This window comes from Rutidosis leptorrhynchoides, chromosome 7, assembly GCF_046630445.1.
Source record: "Rutidosis leptorrhynchoides isolate AG116_Rl617_1_P2 chromosome 7, CSIRO_AGI_Rlap_v1, whole genome shotgun sequence".
NCBI lineage: Eukaryota > Viridiplantae > Streptophyta > Magnoliopsida > Asterales > Asteraceae > Rutidosis > Rutidosis leptorrhynchoides.
This window is the reverse complement of record NC_092339.1, coordinates 12,509,616-12,529,516: the sequence shown is the minus strand read 5'-3', so window position 1 is coordinate 12,529,516 and position 19,901 is coordinate 12,509,616. Positions and strand designations below refer to the sequence as shown.

Here is a 19,901-nt window from a genome sequence, read left to right as displayed (position 1 = left end):
CCCCAACATCATTTTAATATACCATAACAATCACATATCACCCCAACATCATTTTAATATAAACTGCACGCATACATACAACACATGCCATGTTCAATACCTGAAGAAAGAATAGCAGTTAAGAATTCAAATTTTTAATCAAATGAATCAACCCGTAACAAATTTTTTATTTTGGGTCATTATCAGAACTGCTTTTCTAAATTGTTTTTGGATTCTAAAAACAGATTATGGGTCAAAATTGTATATTTAAACTAAATCTATTCTAAACTAAATTCAAAAAGTGTATATAAAATTTAAGAATATTTTTACCCATTTGAGCTTTTAGAATTCATAAGGATTAGTCCATCTTGAAAACTTCATATGACTAAAACGCCACTACATCCATCACTATTTTTAAGACTTATAGTTTTAAATTTTCTATAATAATGAAATTATAAATTGTAATGTATATAGTATTGAATTCCAAATAAAGGAAAATAAAATCATAGTTTTGAATAAACCAACAATATAAAACTCTAACATCAACTATAAATATCATTACAGCAAACAAATTTGATAATTGTAAATGTAGGTTCAAATTGCTCTAATATACCAATGAAATAGTTACTCAACGGAAAGGAAACTCATCGGAATGTAGTCACATACTAACCCAAATCTCACCATCACTCTTGTAGTCACATAGCTCTTCTAAGATTCTAGTAGCAAGTCCAAAATCAGCTACTTTGGCGTTTCTTCAAACAATCAATATGCATGCAATACAGACTCATAACAAATGATCAAAATGAAAAGCAATGTTAGAAGTAATGTTCAATGGCCCATACGTTGACCTATTTTAAGAAGACAACTTAAAGTTTATATCTTTTGTTCTACTTTGTTGACCCAAGATAATCACAAACCTAAACTCGAAAAAGAAAAAAGATTAAAACAAATAAGTTGTAAGAATATAAGAACATAGAGAGATATGCGATAGTTACCTTTAACTTTAACGGCTATTAATAAGTTTTCGATCATCTTCATCATCATCTCTAAAGCATAAACTTTTCATCATGATTCTAAATATAGAAAAATTCGGGTTTAAAATAGTTGAACATCTAATTAGTATACATTAAACAAATAACAAAATCTCCATTCAAGCGTGTGACCCACTTCATATGTTCATGTTTCCTGTTTAAAAACCGCCACCAAAAATCAGATCAAATCCAACAAAAAAGGTTAAGTGTAACTTATATTAATTAGAATAAAGCAAAAAAAAAAAAAAACAAACAAAGATATGGCTATGCTCTCAATTACTTTGAACACAATATGCTCTCAATTACTTAGAAACAGATCCATGATCTTGTTAAACACATCACACGGTTCATATCAATTCAAAATCGTAGTCAAAAATCTTCTTATTTCGGCTCAACATTTAAATATCTTGCAGCCACTGCCACAAATCATTTTCTTAACCATGTTACTGCATCAAGACTGTTGGTGAAACAAACAAAAATATGAAAACAAATAAAAAAAAGCATACAATAACATATACTCCGTACCTTTTCATCCATGACGATCATTTGCAGTTCGTACACAGTCTTCCAAATGCTAAGAACCCTAACTTTCAATTTCCATGAGCCTTTGACATTGTCAATCTCTGAAATGTAATCGTATTTCTCAACTTACATCGAGTAAGAGCAAAAAACAGAAGTAATTGAATAGATATGGTTTAGAGGATGGTGGTGGAGATGAGAGTTTAGGTTAGTAAATATGAACGGATTGATTTGAACTGAAAATATTCATGGCCGTTTGGTTTTTCTAAGGTTTATTTTTATTTTGTGTTTTGGGGGGGGGGCTTCGGTATCCTTTTTATCTGTCTTTTAATTAACCGATGCCTATAAAGGAGGAATTGTTTTAATATTTGATTTTAAATTTAATAATTAATAATTATAATTATTAATTATTACTACGTAATAAATTTTAAAACGTAAAATGAGTCCTTTTGAATGGAAAGAAGTCTGGCAAGTGTTTAAAGTAACACCAGTGGGAAACCGATAGTAAGTTGAAACGGTGGCAAATAACAATCCGGGAGACAGAGTTCCCGAACAAGTGTGACTAATGAAGTCGTCGTCATCCATACGTGTATGAATCATGAATTTACGTGTATTACCAAAAAGTGGCGGAATACGAGTTCGTATGATGAAGGTTGGGTACCATTAAAAAGTTTGCCTAAGAATGGTTCAAGTATAATGCACAAGTAGTCAAGTAAGTGCTATCTATAGCAAATGTATATCAGAATGCAAATGCTAACTATCCGGTTGTAGTCTAGACTCACTAATGCGTCCTAACGACTCTGTTAGACACACTAATGCACATCCTAGTTCCCTACAACCAACGCTCTGATACCACTAGTAGCGACCCGACCAAAACCGTTATTGACGGCGTCGTTAACTTAGGTCCCGTTGCGTGGTCGTAGTCCCTATATGAGACTCGTTTGACCAAAATTATGTCGCGTTCATTTGAAAGGTACAAAGTTTAGTTTAACAACGGATCGACAATAAGTTTAAGTTTACAAAGTTATAAAGTATGAATGAAATAACTTGCGACATAATTAGTTTGAAACCACAGTTGCTATAAATAGCGTAAGTAAGTGGACAAAAGTTTGATTCCAAAAATGCTATCCCTAGCGTATGCATGCATGGTAGACTCCAATCAAGTAATCAAAGAGTGCGGAAGCATGTAACAAATAGCCATGTGAAAACCTGAGAAAACATAGAAGAATCTGTCAACGCAAAAACGTTGGTGAAATCATAGGTTTAAGTAAGTGAGTAAAAGTAAAGTAAGTCGAACCACAAGATTTGCAAAGTTGAAATAATAGTAGTACATTCTAAAAGTTAATATTCACGAGCACCCAATTATCAAAGCTTAACGTTCCGTCCGTTGAATACCCCATCAATTAGTGCTAGAACAACACTGTTCCCGAAAATATATTTCATCCGTAGACGGTAGCGAACCGTCAAGGATGAGGGTTGTCAACCCAATATGGCCATATAACATAAGTTCTCGCTTACACCATCTGATGTAACTAATGATAATCGGATTGAGGATTTTTGTTCTAAACTCGTATGTAGAATGTTTGTTTTCCCGTTCTTGTGTTCACTTAGTTCAAAAGAATCGTTTATGTTTTCTCATCCCAAAAGTAAGTTCAAAAGAGTAAAAAGTGGGACTATGATCTCACCTCGAGTGCACGAGTATAAAGGTACTTCAACAAGTAAACGTGTGCATGAAAGTTGCTTAGCCTTGACCTAAACAAGTAAGTTATATCAATTAACCGGTTACGACACAAGGTCGGGTGAAATGTGTTCAATTAGTCCTATGGCTCGTTACGACTCGATTAAGTATAGCATGTGAATCACGTTGTCAAGTTTCATACAAGAAACAAGTATAAAAGCATGTTAGAATGATTGTATAAAAGTTTGGTTAAGTTTGACTAAAAGTCAAACTTGGTCAAAGTCAACGAAAAAGTCAACACGTTCGGGTTCGGTCCCGAACTATTTTTCTGAGGTTTTTATTCATATATAAGCATATTAGAACAAGTTCCATGTGAATCGGAGGTCGATAGCTAGTCAAACATTTCGCGTGAAATGCGCCAAAGTGAGCAGAATCTGGCCAGGCGATTCTGCGCGCCGCGCGGGTATGTGGCGCGCCGCGCCACTACCTGGCCAGAGAATTCTGGTCAGTTTTCAAAGTATGCACGAACCAAAACACAAACAATCACATTTTATGATCCGCAACCAATTAGAACATGTATTTTATATCATCGGAAAGCTATTTCGACAAGGAATACAACTAACCACATATCATTAATCAAAAACATCATTTACAATAACCGAAAACTCGTCAATTGGTCAAGAAAGGTTTATTTTCAAAGTTTCAAGTTCGTAAAACGTATTTTATGATTCGGGAATCCAATTTACACATACGATATGCCGTTTTGAAGGTAATGAAGCATACATTACAACTAAACACTTACTAATAACATTTCATGGCATTCGAAACATCAAAAGCTCGTTTTAAGTCTATCAAACCCTAACCAAAATCCGCAAAAATCAATATTCATGTTTTTGAAGTTTCCTTAATCAACCTACACATCCAAATGTGGCTAATGATACTAGTAACACAATTAAAACATGCACTTTAACAATCTAACAACATTAACTCATCCAAAATCAAGGATTAAGCAAACCCATTTCAAAAACTCAAACTAGTTACTCCAAACCACAAATCGAGCAAACAAAACATATATTCATGTTACACACGAGCCATAGACACTAACTAACACAATTTCAAGTCGAAAACACGAATTTAGAGAAATCTAGAGTTTTAGAAATGTTACCCAAACGAGATGAAGTTGGTATCAAATTGTAGAGGATGAAGAGAGGATTCCAAATATGTAATTTGTTTTGAAGTTTGCTTCCAATCCCGAATTTAGATGATGATTCTATGAAGTTGCGGTTTGTGTGTGTTCTTGCTAGAGAGAAAGAGAGAGATGGAGGGATTGAATGGTGGTGATTGGGGTGGACTAGTTGACCTAGTCAACTAGTTTGCCCCGTGTCAATTTTAGTCCCTCGAGTTTAGAAGCGGGTGCGGGATTTAACCAAACGAGTATTTTAAAAACGCTCGAGTAGACGAGTGATGTTATAATTAAATAACGAGAATATTATAAACGTTAGTCAACGGAAATTGGGAATTTAAATAGCGAAAGATATTATTTAAAAAAAAAAAAGACGGTGTTAAAAATAAATTTAACGGAAAAAAAATGCGGGATGTTACATTATCCACACCTCAAAAGAAATTTCGTCCCGAAATTTAGTTGGAAGTAGTAGTTGTTGAATCTTCCTCGAGATTTTGTGTTGCCAATTCTACGAATGAGGGAGAAGTACGTTCTAGGGTATTTCAACGAATTTTGACGGTCGGGATCATATGTTGTTTTAAGGTTTGGCTTCACGATTTATGGTTTCAACCGGTCCTCCTAGGAAGTGAGGGTTATCTTCAATAGTGAGTTCATCAAAGGAGATAACAAGTTCTCGTTTCGCAAAACACGTCTTTGAGTTGATACATCGAATGTAGGATAAACGGAGACCCAAAATGAGTCGGAAAAGTCTAAACGGCTAGCGACGGGTCCAAAACACCCCAAGAATTTAAAGGATCAAAATATCGCGGATTTAGCTTCCTACGTTTCCCGAAATGGATTGCACCTTTCCAAGGTGCGACTTCTAACGTGACGCGGTTTCCCACGTGGAATTTGAAATGTTTACGTCTAACATCGGCGTAGCTCTTGGTGATTACGAGTCGCGTAGGGTTTTACCTGAATATGAATAAATTTTCTCGGTTGTTCATGAATAAACTCGGCCCCGGTGAATTGATCATCGTTTACTTTGTTCGACAAAAGAGAATGACGTTTCCGGTCACATGTGGTTTCAAAAGGTGTGACGTTAAGAATCGAATGATAACTATCGTGGTAAGAGATTCTGGTTAAAGGCAAGACTTTTCTCAAGTGGTTTGAAGTTGGTAACACAAATTCGTATTACGGTTTCCAAGGTTTGAATCGTATGTTTGTTCGGTCCGTCGGGTTGTGGATGGTACGCGGTACTCATGTCTAAACGCGGTCCCGAGGCTTTTTGTAAGGTACTCCAAAATCTAGAAGTGAAACGAGGATCTCGATCCGAAACGGGGTACATTTCCCTAAGGCATATTGAACAAGTTTGCTAGGAATGGAAAACGTTAGCTAGGAAAAGTTTCTCAAGACATTCGCGTCGCGGAAGATTCATCGATTTCCAAAAACGTTCGTCGGGGCAAGTTCTTATCGGGTTTTGAAAACGATTGTTAGGACTATCCACCCTCGCGGCGAATACTTGTATGACGTGAAGAGTCGCTCTCCATTGAGAATTTAGAATAATGACCTCCTGAACCGGAAGTACGAGGGTGATGCAAAAGAAGTTTCCGCCCCGATGTGAGCATAACGAGTAAATTGTAGTTAGTCAATAAGACTGCGCGAGGACGAGCTAGTATACCCGTGTGACATACGGTTGTAGTCGAATGGAATCGGTAATTCATTCGGAAGCATAAATATAATTTGACAATAATTGAAGGTGTGTCCCCGGTATGGTTGTTATAAATATTCTCGGAGTTTTCGGATGTCCAAACCTGAAAAGATGAAGTCATGTACATGGCACATGGTGGTGTTTAGGTTGATCGAGTCTAACCACCATCACGTGTCACTAGAACTTTGGTATGTCTTACCGTAATATAACCACGTTGATCGAGTGTCGTTATATTACGCTAACTCATACCTCCATTCCCACATCACTCTATAGATTCAAGTTCGTGTCATCGCGAAAATCTAAAATGAACAAAATGTAACGACGTCTCAAACGTGACTCGTATTAAATCGAAATAATTTCTACAACTCTAAAGAAGTGTTTCCCCGCGGGAAGTGTATAAATGATTGTTAACGTCAAATCGGTTCGATTCAAACAATAATGTATTTCGGTATGAAAAGAGTAACGAGTCATGATAACGAGTAGCACGCAACCGTAGTGATAAATGTTGATGACGATACTCACCTAGAGTAGTGATGGTAGTAACACCAAAAAGTAGATAGTAAGAAACACCAGTGGGAAACCGATAGTAAGTTGAAACGGTGGCAAATAACAATCCGGGAGACAGAGTTCCCGAACAAGTGTGACTAATGAAGTCGTCGTCATCCATACGTGTATGAATCATGAATTTACGTGTATTACCAAAAAGTGGCGGAATACGAGTTCGTATGATGAAGGTTGGGTACCATTAAAAAGTTTGCCTAAGAATGGTTCAAGTATAATGCACAAGTAGTCAAGTAAGTGCTATCTATAGCAAATGTATATCAGAATGCAAATGCTAACTATCCGGTTGTAGTCTAGACTCACTAATGCGTCCTAACGACTCTGTTAGACACACTAATGCACATCCTAGTTCCCTACAACCAACGCTCTGATACCACTAGTAGCGACCCGACCAAAACCGTTATTGACGGCGTCGTTAACTTAGGTCCCGTTGCGTGGTCGTAGTCCCTATATGAGACTCGTTTGACCAAAATTATGTCGCGTTCATTTGAAAGGTACAAAGTTTAGTTTAACAACGGATCGACAATAAGTTTAAGTTTACAAAGTTATAAAGTATGAATGAAATAACTTGCGACATAATTAGTTTGAAACCACAGTTGCTATAAATAGCGTAAGTAAGTGGACAAAAGTTTGATTCCAAAAATGCTATCCCTAGCGTATGCATGCATGGTAGACTCCAATCAAGTAATCAAAGAGTGCGGAAGCATGTAACAAATAGCCATGTGAAAACCTGAGAAAACATAGAAGAATCTGTCAACGCAAAAACGTTGGTGAAATCATAGGTTTAAGTAAGTGAGTAAAAGTAAAGTAAGTCGAACCACAAGATTTGCAAAGTTGAAATAATAGTAGTACATTCTAAAAGTTAATATTCACGAGCACCCAATTATCAAAGCTTAACGTTCCGTCCGTTGAATACCCCATCAATTAGTGCTAGAACAACACTGTTCCCGAAAATATATTTCATCCGTAGACGGTAGCGAACCGTCAAGGATGAGGGTTGTCAACCCAATATGGCCATATAACATAAGTTCTCGCTTACACCATCTGATGTAACTAATGATAATCGGATTGAGGATTTTTGTTCTAAACTCGTATGTAGAATGTTTGTTTTCCCGTTCTTGTGTTCACTTAGTTCAAAAGAATCGTTTATGTTTTCTCATCCCAAAAGTAAGTTCAAAAGAGTAAAAAGTGGGACTATGATCTCACCTCGAGTGCACGAGTATAAAGGTACTTCAACAAGTAAACGTGTGCATGAAAGTTGCTTAGCCTTGACCTAAACAAGTAAGTTATATCAATTAACCGGTTACGACACAAGGTCGGGTGAAATGTGTTCAATTAGTCCTATGGCTCGTTACGACTCGATTAAGTATAGCATGTGAATCACGTTGTCAAGTTTCATACAAGAAACAAGTATAAAAGCATGTTAGAATGATTGTATAAAAGTTTGGTTAAGTTTGACTAAAAGTCAAACTTGGTCAAAGTCAACGAAAAAGTCAACACGTTCGGGTTCGGTCCCGAACTATTTTTCTGAGGTTTTTATTCATATATAAGCATATTAGAACAAGTTCCATGTGAATCGGAGGTCGATAGCTAGTCAAACATTTCGCGTGAAATGCGCCAAAGTGAGCAGAATCTGGCCAGGCGATTCTGCGCGCCGCGCGGGTATGTGGCGCGCCGCGCCACTACCTGGCCAGAGAATTCTGGTCAGTTTTCAAAGTATGCACGAACCAAAACACAAACAATCACATTTTATGATCCGCAACCAATTAGAACATGTATTTTATATCATCGGAAAGCTATTTCGACAAGGAATACAACTAACCACATATCATTAATCAAAAACATCATTTACAATAACCGAAAACTCGTCAATTGGTCAAGAAAGGTTTATTTTCAAAGTTTCAAGTTCGTAAAACGTATTTTATGATTCGGGAATCCAATTTACACATACGATATGCCGTTTTGAAGGTAATGAAGCATACATTACAACTAAACACTTACTAATAACATTTCATGGCATTCGAAACATCAAAAGCTCGTTTTAAGTCTATCAAACCCTAACCAAAATCTGCAAAAATCAATATTCATGTTTTTGAAGTTTCCTTAATCAACCTACACATCCAAATGTGGCTAATGATACTAGTAACACAATTAAAACATGCACTTTAACAATCTAACAACATTAACTCATCCAAAATCAAGGATTAAGCAAACCCATTTCAAAAACTCAAACTAGTTACTCCAAACCACAAATCGAGCAAACAAAACATATATTCATGTTACACACGAGCCATAGACACTAACTAACACAATTTCAAGTCGAAAACACGAATTTAGAGAAATCTAGAGTTTTAGAAATGTTACCCAAACGAGATGAAGTTGGTATCAAATTGTAGAGGATGAAGAGAGGATTCCAAATATGTAATTTGTTTTGAAGTTTGCTTCCAATCCCGAATTTAGATGATGATTCTATGAAGTTGGGGTTTGTGTGTGTTCTTGCTAGAGAGAAAGAGAGAGATGGAGGGATTGAATGGTGGTGATTGGGGTGGACTAGTTGACCTAGTCAACTAGTTTGCCCCGTGTCAATTTTAGTCCCTCGAGTTTAGAAGCGGGTGCGGGATTTAACCAAACGAGTATTTTAAAAACGCTCGAGTAGACGAGTGATGTTATAATTAAATAACGAGAATATTATAAACGTTAGTCAACGGAAATTGGGAATTTAAATAGCGAAAGATATTATTTAAAAAAAAAAGACGGTGTTAAAAATAAATTTAACGGAAAAAAAACGCGGGATGTTACATCACGAGCCTATATCATTTGCATACATATTAACACCTATAATTGTAATCGAACAAGTTTATGTATTATTCTTAGTAACATAAATTCTATATTTAATACTTTATAGGTTGCATTAATAATTTAGTTACATATTTTTACTTTATTTAACTTTAGATAAATAATTATTATTTATTATAAAATTACTAATATAGTTATATTATATGTATAAAATAGATTTTGATATAATTAATATTTATTTGTTATAATATTAATAATAAAAATAATATTAATAATAATGATACTTACAATAATAATAATAATAATAATAATAATAATAATAATAATAATAATAATTAAATTACTAATAATAATGTTAATATTGATAATAAAAATGATAATAAAATATATAAAATTTATAATAATGTTAGTAATAATAATAAAATAAAAAGGTTGCATTATTTTTTACAATAAAAACACTGATTTTGATAAAAAATTCTTAATACTACTAATACTTAAAAATAATACTTGTTAATAAATATATTAATGTTCATAATAGTAATAAAAATAATGACAATTCTAATAATAATAATAATAGTTTTTAATGGTAATGAAATGATAGTTTTAATAAAACTAATAATAATAATGATTTTAGAATACAACCTTTGAAGATAAGCTTAAAAATAAACGCCATTTCCTGGGCTCGAACCCACGACCTCTAGCAAATCCCGCAACACTCCAGACCAATGATCCATTTCTGGTTTTTCTAATCTATACACGTAACTATTTCCTTTTTACATATTTTCTGTGATCATCTTCTTCCTTAAAAATCAAAACCCATTTACAACTTTGATACATCTATCATCTATACTATCATCATTCATCTTATATCACATAGAATCATAATCATAACAACATCCTCCTAATCATCTCATCATCAATTCATCATTCATCCATCGTAGGCTTCATCATCATTCTTCATCATGTAGTCCTCATTTTCATCTTCGAACCAACATCATCAATAGTCATCTATCATCCTTGTTTGATCGTTCTTTCTCAACGTAACTAAATTACCATCATCACCTATATCGTATACATATACATCATCATCACTGTCATCCTTTCAAGCCAACATGCAAGCCCTAGCTGCATCTCGACCTAACAATAATCTTCGGCCCAACTAGAAATTTAATAGGTTCAAGTATCATGGCCTAATATGCTCATCATTGTGGTTCTCTAACATGCTTACGACCCAAGACTTAAACTATGATTCTCGGCCCAAAATTAAAATAGGGAATGATATGATCGAGCATAGGCCATCAGGCATGTTCGTTTCTTTTTTTTTTTTTTTTTTTTATATATAAAACATTGAATCAAGGTCCCCACATAATACCATATAGGCTTCCAATTTACGTAATATTTCTTCAAGACAAAAGAAGCATCAGACAAAATAAGTGGAGCACGTTATGGTGGGATACTACCGAAATAAAATAAGCTTTTATGTGAATCTTTATGACCTCAATTCAAAAGTCTCTAATAAATCAAGCTTTATCGTTCTCTGTATAATCCCACTAGTGAGAGTGTTGTCAAGTGGGGTCTTCTTTGTTTAATAATTTTCGATAATAAGAAAGCAAGTAAAAGCAAATATACTAGTTCATGGTTCGTTTTTGTTTTAAAAGAAACAGGAGAACTCAAGTGTGTTAGCAACTAGCAATAAATTTCAAGTATTAGAAATGAAACAGGAAACAGAATCTGTAGCTATGGTGGTGTGTGTAGGCTGTGAATGGTGGTGGAAAAATAGTGGAACGACTGCTGTAGCAGTAGCAGATCGAGCATAGCAGGTTCGAATGTATATCATTCGTTTTGGTTATCGATGGTTTTTGGGTCGAGATTTGATGTAAAACAGAAGAGAACATTAGTTGTTGAGGGTTTACGGTTTGGTTTAATGAAGAGGGTGGTTTATTGTAGTAGTAAAGGTGGTTCTATATTGGCCATGGAAGATGAAGGTGATCTAGTGGTGGTGATTTCAAGTGGGTTGTTTTAACATGATAACAAAGAATACAACGTAGGTGATGAGTTGAAGGTGATTCTCGTTTTGTGTTTTGTACGAAGATGATGGTAGGGTGGTGATTTAAATGGGTTTAAGGGTGATGAAAACGAATGGATTTTTCAAAGTCAAAGAAGGTCGATCGTTATATAGCAGAAGTACTTGACAAGGAATAAATAAGACAATAATGAAGACAAAAAAAAATTGAAGGCTGGAATGGACTTCTAACAGAGTTTGTTGTTATTGTAAATGAGTCTCGATCGAATATTTTTCACAAGGACAGAAATAATAATAAAAATATAATTGAATAGATGGCTAACAGAATTCGTACTCTTTAAACTGTGTTGATTGTTATCAGAATCCAAAATTACTAAAAGTTGAAAGGAACTTGAAATGGATTCTGATTCCCATATCTAACTTTACGATTTTATATAGATAATATTCATAATTAATAATTATAATTATATTAAGATTAAACAAAGTACTAATAATAATAATAACATTAATATACCAAATTACATGTATTAGATAATAATATTCAAAGTTCTAATATTTATATTAATATTAATATTTATTTCTAATGAAAGTAATAATAACATTATTAATATAATAACTATATTTTACTTGTAATTACTTTTGATATAGTAATATTGTAATTTTATTAATTATGTAATATTTAATAATTATATAATGTATATATACTGTCATATATTTAATATTTATTTTTAATATATTTTATTTATATATAGAGATATATTTTAAATAATAATTATTATAATATCCTATTTTTATTTTATTAATTTTTAATAACAACAACATATAATACTTCAAATTATATTTTGAATTATTATTTATATATACATACACACATATTTATTTACAATTAATTATTCGTGAATCGTCGAGAGCAGTCGAAGGGTAATTGATTACATGAATATAAATTTCAAAGTTTTAGAGACTCAACATTACAGATTTTGCTTATCGTGTCGGAAACATATAAAGATTAAAGTTTAAATTTGATCGGAAATTTCCGGGTCATCACAAAGACTAGCTTTGTCTTTGCACGCGTTACTTGTTGAAGTACTTTATTACTCTTGCACTCAAGGTGAGATCATAGTCCCACTTTTTACTCTTTGAACTTACTTTTGGGATGAGAAAACATAAACGCTTCTTTTAACTAAGTGAACACAAGTACATGAAAACAAACATTCTACATACGAGTTTAGAACAAAATCCTCAATTCGATTATCATTAGTTACTCTTGCAGTGTGTAAGTGTAGGCGTGAACTTATGTTGTATGGCTATATGGGTTTGACAAACCCTCATCTCGGACGGTTCGCTACCGTCCACAGATAAAATATATTTTCGAGAAACAGTGTTGTTCTAGCACTATTAATGGGGTTCAACGGACGGAATGTTAAGCCTTGATAATTGGGTGCTCGTGAATATTAACTTTTAGAATGTACTACTATTTTATCAATGTTGCAAATCTTGTGGTTCGACTTACTTTTACTCACTTACTTACTTAAACCTATGATTTCACCAACGTTTTCGTTAACATATTTCTATGTTTTTCTCAGGTCTCTGAACGCTATGTGAAACATGCTTCCGCTCATTATTTGATACTTGCATTGGATGTCGAGTGTACATGCATTTCATGGAGCGTCTTTTGACTTTCTTTAAAACTGTGTCGCATAGGTTTCACATGTAACTATAACTTTGTAACGTAACTTTTGGATGAACAATTCTTATAAACTTTGAAACAATCTTTATTTTATGAAAGGAATGCGACATATCTTTGGTCAAACGTCACGTTAAAGACCTATGACCACGCAACGGGACCTAAGTAGTCGACGCCGTCAATTGACGATTTAACGGGGTCGCTACACTTTTTACCATAAAACTTACAATTATATCCTCACATTTATCTTGGGAGTTGAACCACTATTATTGTAAATAAGGACATATTAGTAAATTAGGTTTGTATGGATCAAAAACTGGTGTGTGAGTATCATCTCCCAATTATTAATTGTAATTTTAATTTTAATGATAATTAATTTTAATAATGACATCACCACATAAATTTTAAAAAAGACACGTGGAAGATTAACTTATTTCTTGATTTGTTTAGGCATTTTAATGATGTCATTACAATTGTCTTTTATAAGAGATTATTATTATTATTATTATTATATATATATATATATATATATATATATATATATATATATATATATATATATATATATATATATAAGTGAACGACCAAAGAGAATCTCATAATCCAAAACTAAACCCTTATTTTAAGATGATAAACAAATGTATTATCACTTAGGTCCCCACAGAATCAAGTGAAGTACATTTTCAGCCTTCTCAAGTTCCCTAATTCTCTTCTGATCTCTTTTTTCCGGTTTCAACTCATCCGAAGGTCGTCCAGTAGCATTTGCCAACGACATCTGTTGCTGCTTTTTCATCTGAACCGCATCGAACGCGGCTCGATATTTACATTCTCCATGGTCACCACCACTACACATTTTTTTATGTATATGAACGTACAATGATATTAAATAAATAAACAACCAATGGATAGTTGGATACTAAGCTTCCTTAAATAATTTGGTAATAAAAAGTGGGTTGTGCTTATTTAGAGAAGAAGCATGAGTTAAAGCAAAATATATAGGAATAAGATTAGGCAGTTGGAATGAAAAAACAAGGGTCTGTTTGTTAGGCAGAAACCAGGAGTTTGGGTGAATGGATTTAGGAGGGACCATGGTTTACGTCGTACCTTTTTTATTATCTTTAAATAAATACTAATACAAATACAATTTCAATTTCAATTGTATTCCAACTTTTTTAGTTATGTAAATAACACTTACTAATATTGTTAAAAAAAACGTTAATAATTCATATTCATATTCATATTCATATTATCACTAACTATCAATATATATAACGGCTGACAGCAATGAACAGTACCGCTACAGTACCCGCTAGAGTAAAATCGCTACAGTACTTTTTTTTTTTAACAAACTTCGTTTAGTAGCAAATTTTCTGGCCCAACGAAGTGGGCCAACGGCCACTTACTAGTTATCAATATATACTACTAGAAAAAGTTGGGGTACTATTATTGATGAATAGTACCCCCTTCAAAACTTTAAACACTTGTACATTGACCTTTAAAAGTTGTACCCACAAGGGATACTTCTACGCTATAGAGATTTTTTTTTTTACATCCCCTTACTTGCCCTACAACTTTTCCTAAAGACCCGCACAACAACGCTATCTCGATTTTTTTTACACTATTTTTTCTCACAAAAAATGTAACCTATATTACTTTTTTTTTACTTTTATTATTCCTAAACATTCTAAGCTGTGTCATTTCATGTCACTATCAAATTGGCTCACATTCGACCTTCTCATTGTTAAAACCGAATACCATAAACGGTATAACTAAATCGTGACTAATTTATAAAAAAACTTTATTCTTAAATGTCAGCTTCGTAGTCGCTCAAAGCCCGCAGCGAAGCGCGACGGCACACAACTAGTACTTTACTAATGTGACGTTAAAAACTAAACTTTTTTAAATATTATATCAGCGTCATATATTTTTATCACTAATGCTTTAAGACCAAGCCAAGACTGAACATTGACTATCATCATTATTGAAATTTTAACTTCTTAGCACCAAATAAAAAATTTTAAATCTTTTAACTAATATAAAGATATTACTACATATATGATAAAATAAAATAGATTTATAATTTATAATTATATTATATTATATTTAAAATAAAAAATATTAAATAAGCTTATACATTTAAGCATATTTAAGTTGGCCCAACTAAATTTTACTCAGTAATATCTTAAAATTGAAAATTGAATATAATAATACGTTTTTACAATGGGGAATGATTCTCACACACACTTTTTTAATCCTCACACACTAATTGAGTATTATTAGAAGAGTAAAAGGTTAAAATAGGTGTGTGAGGATCAAAAAAGTGTGTGTGAGAATCATCCCCTTTTACAATTGAATATGACGTTTTGTGGCCTTCAAGAAATTTTTTAAAATGACATGTGTGCGATTTTCCAGAAATATCGATCATGATTGGAAATGTCACAATCGGGATTTCTCATGACACTTGTACAAATACATTAGAAAAGAATTATGGTGACCGGAGACAACTGTGTATGACACAGTTGTCCTTCAGTGGATCCGTCGTTATACAAATATGTTGGAAAAACTTGATAAAAATTTATGTTTTCTCCAAAATTTGGACAAAAATAATTATACGTTCGAGTAACATATAATTGTAACTATTTAGTGAGTTTTGTTGTCCCTGACGAAGGTTTTAATATGAGTTAAAGAGTGTCCAAAACGGTTTAAATGTGAATGATATATCGAATATCAAAGTTCCTAGTTTGGTGCAAAATTTATAAGTTTTAGTATTTTGTCCCACTCGGTTGTGGGAACAAACCTAAGACTATGGTCTTCACTATAAATAAAGGCCTTATGCTTTGAATAAAGGGACATTAAAAATCATATAAGCATTCTTATATGACTAGAGTTTCCTCCTAGCCGCAACAAGGTCTTCCCGTTAAATTTGGGTGGAGGGGCATTTTCGTCCATTCACTGCATATTTTTTTACACCTACACTCAAACCCTCGTTCATTCCTCATTCCACTCTTCTCATTCTACTCGTTCACTCTCTCATTCTCAATCGCCATTCTAGAGTTTCTCTTCTATCACGATCATCTAAATCGCCATCAACAATCAAATCAATTCATTAGCTTATAACATTCATCAGTAATTGATCTATCATCAATGGCGAAATCAAAGGATTCTTCGATTTCAAAATCTTCTTCGACTAAAAAACCTTCTTCGGCTAAAAAGCAAACTAAGGCTGAAAAACAAGCTCCGGTCAAAGCTACGGGTAATTTTACTATGTTTTATTGAATAATCAATCAAGTGTTTGTTCTATTCCTTTGTTTTTTTTTTTTTAATTTTTTTAGGGTTTTAGTGATATATGCTTCGTTTGTTGTTTCTCAAATCACATGTGATTTGTTTGTGATCATTGTATGTGTATTATTTATCAATATATGAGTTGCATTTGTTGTTGTTGAAAAATCAGTATACAATTTTTTCATCATAATGTATTTGTTAGGGTTTTTAATCACCTGTGATTTTTACGAAAATCAGTTGGTTGTATCATTTAGATGTTACCAAATGCCATCACATGTGATTGTTTTTGTTTTAATGTAACATTTAGGGTTTTTTGTATACAATATTTATCAGCAGATTGTAATTTCTATGGTTTCAATCACTTGTGATTATACAATGAAATTACTTGAAAGTCGCTATTAGATGTTAACATGTAGTTTTGTTGTTGTTGAAATTACTTAGATGTTAACAAATGCCATTACTTGTGATTCTGCATTACCAATCACTTGTGATTTTGCATTACCAATCACTTTGTGGTTTCAATCACATGTGATTACAAATAGATGTTAACAATCGACCTCATATGTGATTTGTTTGGTTTAGATATATTGCTTCGTGTGTGTTTCTACAATCACATGTGATTTGTTTGTGCTTTCTATATTTTATTCAGCAATCAATCAACTGTTTGTTTTATTTCAGTGTTTTCTAATTTTTTTTTTTTGGGTTTTTAGAGATATAGTGCTTTGTGTTCATGTGATTTGTTTGTGATTATTTTATGTGTGTTATTTACCTGTATTAGTTACATTTGTTGTTGAAAAGTTCACTATACAATTTTTGCCATCATAACGTAATTGTTAGGTTTTTAATCACATGTGATTTTTACAAAAATACCAAATTTCATCAGATTGTAATTGTTAGTGTTTTTAATCACATGTGATGCTTCTGTTTTAATGTACCTTTTAGGGTTTTTGTAATCAGTTTTTTAAAGTTTTAATGTTTTAATCACATGTGATTGGCAAAGCAGAATCACTTGTGATTGGCCAAAGCAGAATTACCTGTGATGTTTTTGTTTTAATGTACCATTTAAGCAGAATCACCTGTAATCAGTTTTTCATTGTTTTAATGTTTACCAAATGCCAACACAAGTGATTGTTTTTTGTTTTAATGTGCAATTTAGGGGTTCTGTAATCAGATTGTAATTTTTGTCATCAGAATGTAATCGTTAGGTTTTCAATCACATAGTGCCATCACATGTGATTGTTCTTTGTTTTAATGTGCAATTTAGTGAAATTACTTCAAAGTCACAACTAGATGTTAACATGCAGTTTTTCACTGTTTTAATATTTTACAGTTAAACAAACTCGCAAACGCAAGGCTCCGGTTGAAAAGGCTGATTCGAAGCCTAAATGTAACACCGACCTTTTTTTTTTATTTATTAAAACACAGCGGAAGACTTTTATATTAAAATCACAATATTTAATACATCACAGCAGAAATCCACATAGTTAAGCTTAAGTTTACATGGTGCGGATGAAAATGTTCCGTTCTTAAGTTTATCAAATATAGGTGATTGGTTCAAAACGTTAATATCATTGTTGGAACCCGTCATCCCAAAAAAAACATGTGAAATCCAAAAGTCATATGAAGCAATTGCTTCAAGCATAAGGGTCGGTTTCTTGTGATCATCCAGAGTGTATTGTCCTTTTAAAGCAACAGGACAATTCCTCCATTCCCAGTGCATACAATCTATACTCCCGAGCATACCCCTAAAACCATGTATCTCCTCGTGTGCAATATATAATCTAGCAACATCATGTGCATTCGGAGATCGCATGTATTCACTTTTGTACAAAGTAATAACACACATACAAAAGTAATCTAGACATAGTATTGATGTTTGCTCACTCATTTGCAAATATTCATCCCACATATCGGGAGCGGTTCCATAAGTCAATTGGCGTATAGCCGACGTACATTTTTGTAATGTAGGCATACCGATAGCCTCAAAACGTTGAGAAATGTAACTAAAATATTCTGGCATATTATCAGTTTGGAAATTAGTTATACCTTGCACTATGCGGAGAAATAATTGTATCCGCATACGGAAACGCCTTTTAAATTTTTTGTGTGGATATTTTGGCACCTCACAAAAATAATCATTCCACAAACATTCTGCAGCAACCTCACGTTCTCCAGGAATGTAACCTCTAACTCTCGGAATAGACGGTGCCAATTCGACTTCGGAGTCATCTTCTTCTATTTCTTAAATTAAGTGAACGATCCGCAAATCTTCGGAGTCGGAATTAGGCCCCCGTATGAAAGGACTCGTTCATATACATTATAAACGATTCACAATAGTTGATTACATCGCGAGGTATTTGACCTCTGAGTGATACATTTTACAAACATTGCATTCGTTTTTAAAAGATAAACTTTCATTTCGACGAAAGTTGACAGACATGCATACTATCTCATAATATATCCAAACTATGAATGACTTATTATCAATCTTGATGAACTCAACGACTCGAATGCAACGTCTTTTGAAATATGCCATGAATGACTCCAAGTAATATCTTTAAAATGAGAAAATGCACAGCGGAAGATTTTCTTAATACATGAGAATAAACATGCTTTAAAGTGTCAACTAAAAGGTTGGTGAGTTCATTAGTTTATCATAATCGATCATTTCCATAATTTTAATAGACCACAAGATTTTCATTTCCATTTCTCATAAATATACATCCCATACATAGAGACAAAAATTATTCATATGGATTGAACACCTGGTAACCGACATTAACAAAATGCATCTAGAATATTCCCAAACATATAAACATCGAAGTACTAAAGCAGTTCAAATTCTCTGACTGAGGCGTGTCAAAGCCCATAGATCTATCTTTAGGATTCGCGTCAATTGGTGGCAATTATAATAAACACCAATTCTTAGGCTAACAAGTTCAACAAGGGCGATATCCGGTATAACAATTCAACCATAGAATGTAGTTTCGATTACTTGTGTCTATTTCGTAAAACATTTATAAAAGTGCATGTATTCTCAGTCCCAAAAATATATATTGCAAAACCATTTAAAAAGGGAGCAAATGAAACTCACAATACTGTATTTCGTAGTAAAAATACATATGACGATACTGAACAATGCAGGGTTGGCCTCGGATTCACGAACCTATATCATTTATATATTTATTAATACACATAATCGTAATCGAACAAATTTATTTATTATATCATAATTTATGCATTATATATTTAATTTGTGTATATATTTAATATGATTAATATCTATATAATTATATTAATATATTTATATACATTATTGTTTAGTGTTATATTAAAATTTAATAGTTTGTTATATGTACGTATTTAAATAAATAATATTAGTAAGTTTGATTTATTTAGTTATGTGAAATATTAATAATTATAGTATATGTAATAAGTATATTTTATGTACAAAATATTTATCTGTTTAAAAGGA

General features: G+C 32.9%; 1 protein-coding gene across 1 annotated transcript; it reads right to left on the bottom strand.

Moving 5' to 3' along the window:
• Nucleotides 1–17,861: 17,861 nt before the first annotated feature.
• Nucleotides 17,862–18,446, bottom strand: LOC139858945 (uncharacterized). Its single transcript, XM_071847773.1, has one exon. It carries the CDS (start codon nucleotides 18,444–18,446, stop codon nucleotides 17,862–17,864), a length of 585 nt encoding a protein of 194 aa, XP_071703874.1.
• Between the last annotated feature and the right edge of the window lie 1,455 nt (nucleotides 18,447–19,901).